Source organism: Macadamia integrifolia, chromosome 6 (assembly GCF_013358625.1).
Source record: "Macadamia integrifolia cultivar HAES 741 chromosome 6, SCU_Mint_v3, whole genome shotgun sequence".
Lineage (NCBI taxonomy): Eukaryota > Viridiplantae > Streptophyta > Magnoliopsida > Proteales > Proteaceae > Macadamia > Macadamia integrifolia.
Genome location: NC_056562.1, coordinates 37,250,449 through 37,255,664, shown reverse-complemented (window position 1 = coordinate 37,255,664; position 5,216 = coordinate 37,250,449). Strand labels below are relative to the sequence as shown.

Genomic DNA, 5,216 nt, shown 5'->3' with positions numbered 1-5,216 from the left:
GAAACGCATCAGTCGTTCAAGAACAGAGCAGCATCTCCGTCAATGGCTTCGACTCAGATGTCTGATCAATGGCTCCTCTCCTTTGACGGAACGGAGAGCTTCAACCAAGAAACAAGGGAGATACAAAGACAAGAGGCTTATGAGTCTCTGCAAAACGAAGATGGGAAGAAGAAAGAGAAGGTAGCGAGCGAGCGAGCGAGAGAGAAAGAGAGAGTTGCAGAAATGGGCTGAAATAGTGGGCTTTTATGGAATTCGATTTGTCCCAAATACCCCTCAGTTTCTACCGAAATATCATAACTACCCCTCAGCACCGGAGTAAAAGCTGAAAACCTCCCTCCATGAACTCCTAAAGTCTATAACCTTATGGAATTCGATTTGTCCCAAATACCCCTTACTCAACTCCCCATATTTCGACAAGAATACCCTCAACTTCTCTCCATATTACAGGAGAAAAACCCGAACTCCTGTGGTCTGTGGCGTCCTTCACAAGCTTGTCCAATTAATTGAAGGCATGGGCACATAGGCAAGATCCGAATCCTCATCATAGAACCCATGGACCATAGAGTGATTCCATAGCTAAAAGAACCTAGATCCTAGCATAGGTTGTGTGGCTATATCGCTCCAGCAACCAATCCCATAATTTGAATAATTCATCATGAATAAAAGGAAAATTTTACACGTCATCTTCCTTTCCTTACATCGTAGGAATTGTCTGTACGATATTCACATTATACGACCCTATAATCAGTAGTAAGCAAGGTTTTAGAGATTGGTATTGGAATACTAATACGGATCGGACTGGATCGTATTGTTTTTCCCTTGTTTACCCTTGATCCAATACCAATTCTCAAACCAGGATTGGCCAGTAATGAGTTCAGCCCATACCAATATCAATAAAAATTGGCTAAACCATTTGATCCGATATCGATTCCTTGAATCATGCTAGTGAACAAGTAGGAATGAACATCTATATGGTCATATAACAACAATTGCCTAGCACAATTGATGAAGAGGGGAGAACCATCTTCTTCATCTAAGATTATGTAACTTGAGACTGTGATTAGGCATGGACATGATTCAAACCTACAGTGTTCAGGTTATGGACCTAATGAGTCGATCAATTCCACTACCCCGCTTCTTTCCCTTCTCTTTCTTGAACTATTCCCATATAGTAAAAAGATGGAAGCGCATGTTAATGTGCAATGTTTCCGCTCTCCTTACTTGCATAGGGACTATGGAACAATGAAACTATATGATCAACTCAACCATTGGGAGAAAATGATCATAGATCAACTCAACCGTTGATTCTTTAGTCTACTATCAGCTGGGGCCATCTCATCCCTTATTTGGTCTTGCGATTTTATTTTTTTGGTAAGAAATGGTAATAGATTGAAGGGAGACATTTACAAGATAAGGACAAACACAGAGTAGCAAAAGACAATTATTAAAACAGTTGGCGGTACATGGTAAGTAGCAGGGAGTGTTATAGGAATTGGGACCCGATCGGATCGGATGATTTGAATCAGAATCCGAATGATCTGGATTAGTCGATCCACATTGGATTTATAAGATGAGGTCATATTTTTTTTTTAGCAATTTCTGACCTATCCATTTGATCCTGAATCGAAACTGGCTGGGACCGTTGCCAAAAAAGAAAAAAAAGGGTTGGGACCAGTCTGGATTCCAATTATGTCCCTTTAAACCTTAGACGCCAGGCTTTAGAAGTCATGGGATCAGCTATATCGATTCTCTTGTGCCGATTGATAATGTGGCAATTTTAATTCGATATCTAGAGAATTTTTTTGATTGATCATTTTTTAAAATTTATATTTACATTCAATTATGTACCCTTCCATTTTATTACCACGCATAGGCTAACATTGTTAGGATTTAGGAATCAATATTATATGGTATTAGTCTAGATTGTCATCGATTTAGATTGACCCATATTGATATAGATCGAATGGATTTATCCTTGTGTTATTTAAAAATCAAAATTTTTTTCATTTTATTATTTTTTTTTTATCAAAAGAAGAAGTGAGAAACTAACATAGAAATAAAGAACCCACCAATATGGGATTAATCAAGAATCGTATCAACCTCTACTGATATCGAGTCTATATCAATCCACCAATATAGGATCATTCAAAAAACCGATATCAATCTCTATTGATATCGATGCGAATCAAGGGACCCAATTGATTTTTTTTTTTTTTAAACGTGTTCGGGCCAGCTTATGCGCACCTCGACTAATCCTTGGGGAAACTAACACAACAACCCATCGTCAAGGTCTTCACACAGTCTCCAATTCACCCTAATCATTAGGACAACCCACAGATGGGTCCTCAAATTATGGTTGATAGTCATGGATTTTATTTTATTTTATATTTTATTTTTGAGAAAATTGCATTGCCACCCCCTGAACTTCGGTCGTTATTCAACGTCACCCTTTGGACTTTTCGAAACATCAAAACCACCCCCTAAAAATTCAAAAAATTTCAAATCGGTCCCTGCCGTTAGCCGACCATGAGAAATGAATGAAAATTGGTTAGTTTTTTTCTAATATACCCAAAATACCCCCACTTATTGTGAGAGGACAATATTGCCCTCTCCTTTATTTCCATCTCATAAACCCATACCCATCTCACATCTCTCATCTCTCATCTCTCATCTCTCATCTCACTCCTCTCACTCACTCGGCCGGACAAGAAGAAGAAGAAGACGAAGACCCACCTGCAACGCGATTCTCCCCTCCTCCGGCGTGCGATTCTCCCCTCCTCCGGTGTGCGATTCTTTATACTGCAAAGGTTCCCAGAACTATCCCAGACAACCCTGGACACAAGTAAAATCCAATACAATAGGGTAAGTGCCCAGAGCTTAGCTTGGTCATTCTGTATATCTGATAATGTTAAAATGTCAATATTAAAACATGATCTTTTCTTGCAGGACGTAGGGCAAGCAATCTTAGAGAGCTACTCAAGAGTATTGGAAGGTTTAGCATTCAATATTGTCACATGGATAGAGGGCGTGCTATCTGCAGACAAGTTAATGAAACACCAAGTTCAGAAGAAACCATGAAGGAGTTTGATTCTAAAGATGAAATCTAAGTCCAGTTCTCTTCTCCAAACCTCAATTTTGTATATTAAGAGATTTCTCTTCTTATAAGCATCAAAAGGGGAACATTCAAATGTATAACAATCTGCAGAGTTAGTTGTAATTGTACCTGGATAGAAAACGATCAAGGCTGAGAAATTTTAAGATTAAATTGTGTACTAACCATTAGACCAGTTCAGAAAATATCAAAATAGATTTCAGAGAATTATCATGTAAGTCTGCAATTAAAAGAACATGATTTACTTGTCCTATTTAGGTATTAGAAGCAAACTATAACTTTTACAGTCTTTTAAAGATCGGACATGGAACCACGTCTGAGCTTGGGCGAGGGTCGAGGGTTGAGTGACCGAATTTGGTTTCTTTAGAGAACATGAAGACCTGAAAGCTTCCACCTGAGATTGGCATTTCACGTAGTCACCCTTGTTCTCCTCCAGACATTTCTTCAGAGCTTCGACATCGCATGGAGACATAACCTTTTTCGCACTAACGACATCCGTTTTCTCGTCCTCTACCTCCACCTCCACCCTTCGCTTCAACCACGATGTCTTCCTTAGCTTCAGAGGCGTAAACACTCGCCACAACTTTACCGATCAAATCTACAAAGCCCTAATCACAAAAGGTATCCACACTTTCAAAGACGATGATGAGCTTCGTAGAGGAGAAGACATATCACTTCAGAGCTACTCAAAGCCATCGATGGATTGAGGATTGTTGTTGTTATCTTTTCAAATAATTAAGCCAATTCAAGGTGGTGTCTCGATGAACTCGTCAAGATCAAGGAATGCAGAGACAAAAGCGGACAACTCGTTTTGCCTGTTTTCTTTGATGTCGAACCGGAGGTTGTGCGGGATCAGATTGGGTGCTATAAGAAGATTTTGAGGATGACGAAGTGCATTTTGCAAAAGAAATGGAGAGGGTGCAAAGATAGAGAAAAGTTCTTAGCGTATCTACGAGTCTCTTTGGGTTTATTAAGTCCCAATATGTCTCGGTCAGGTATTTCTCTTTCTCTCCATCTGATTTCGAATCCCAAATATGAATTACCTACTTTTGTTTGTTTGATGATCTAATCTGAAGAAGGGTTTGGATTTTACATATTGTTTGTTTGATGATCTAATCCGAAGAAGGGTTTGTCTCCTGGTTTATTCTCCTTTGATTATCATCTCCGTCTCTTCGTCTCTTCTTCAATATCTTTCTTTCCATCTTTGCCGAAGTTATTTTTCTTGATCAGTTGATATTGTAGTTTTTCTTGATTTCTCTGAACTAGTAATCCTCAGAACGGTTAGAGATGAAGTGGATCGAGGTTGATCTTTGCGGAGTTCTGGATTTCGTCGATGGTAGCCTTAGATAGTTGACTATAAGCGAGCTCTAGATTTCGTTGATGGTAGCCGATGATCGGGTGATCTACCCCATGGACCTATTCAGCGCTTCTTCTATGAATGAGGGAGTTTTTATCGGACAGAGGGTAATTAGAGGTCCATTTTAGTAGTTTCCAAAAACGCAGAAACAAGTTCAACTTGTTTTGTTTGGGGCGTTTCTAGAACCATAAATAGGTAGAAATTTCAATTTCTATTTCTAAAAACAGGTGAAACGAAACACTTTTACCAAACGCTTTTAACCCCATTTCTCCGTTTCTAGGAACAGAAAAACGCAGAAGCACGTTTCTGAGAACGTTGTCAAACGTTAGAGTACTTTGATCACTTAGTCTCCGCTTATCCTTAGATTTTCGAAAACTCTATTTTATTACTTGATACATTTTATTTGGACTGAAGTTTGACATGTGAATTAATCACAAAATTTGCATCCCATCTGATTTTTCGTTCAACCTATAGGAATGTGTTGAGATTTCAAGTCGCGAACGTGGTTTAGGAAATGAAAATCAATCTTTTTTTTTTTACTGTAAAAGTGAAAAATTATATTAAAGAGGATGAAGAGGAGAAGGCAAAGAAACAGTCCGAGCCATGGTGATGGCCAAAAGACCATTACAAACTAAGGAGAAGGCAAAGAAAAAGGGGAGGACGAAACTCCCAAATCACAAAATAGGGGTGCTTAGGCCCAGAGGAAGCTAATGCAACTGCCTGTAAATATATTAAAAAAAAAAAAAA

The 5,216-nt window shown here is 38.8% G+C and overlaps 1 protein-coding gene across 1 annotated transcript in view; it reads left to right on the top strand.

Moving 5' to 3' along the window:
* The first annotated feature begins 42 nt into the window (after positions 1 to 42).
* Positions 43 to 5,216, top strand: part of LOC122082267 (polypyrimidine tract-binding protein homolog 2-like) — a 9,045-nt gene continuing 3,871 nt past the window's right edge. The window contains exons 1-2 of the mRNA XM_042649730.1: positions 43 to 180; positions 2,947 to 3,044. Of these exons, the coding sequence (XP_042505664.1) occupies positions 43 to 180; positions 2,947 to 3,044 (236 nt within the window). The remainder of the gene's footprint in view (positions 181 to 2,946; positions 3,045 to 5,216) is intronic.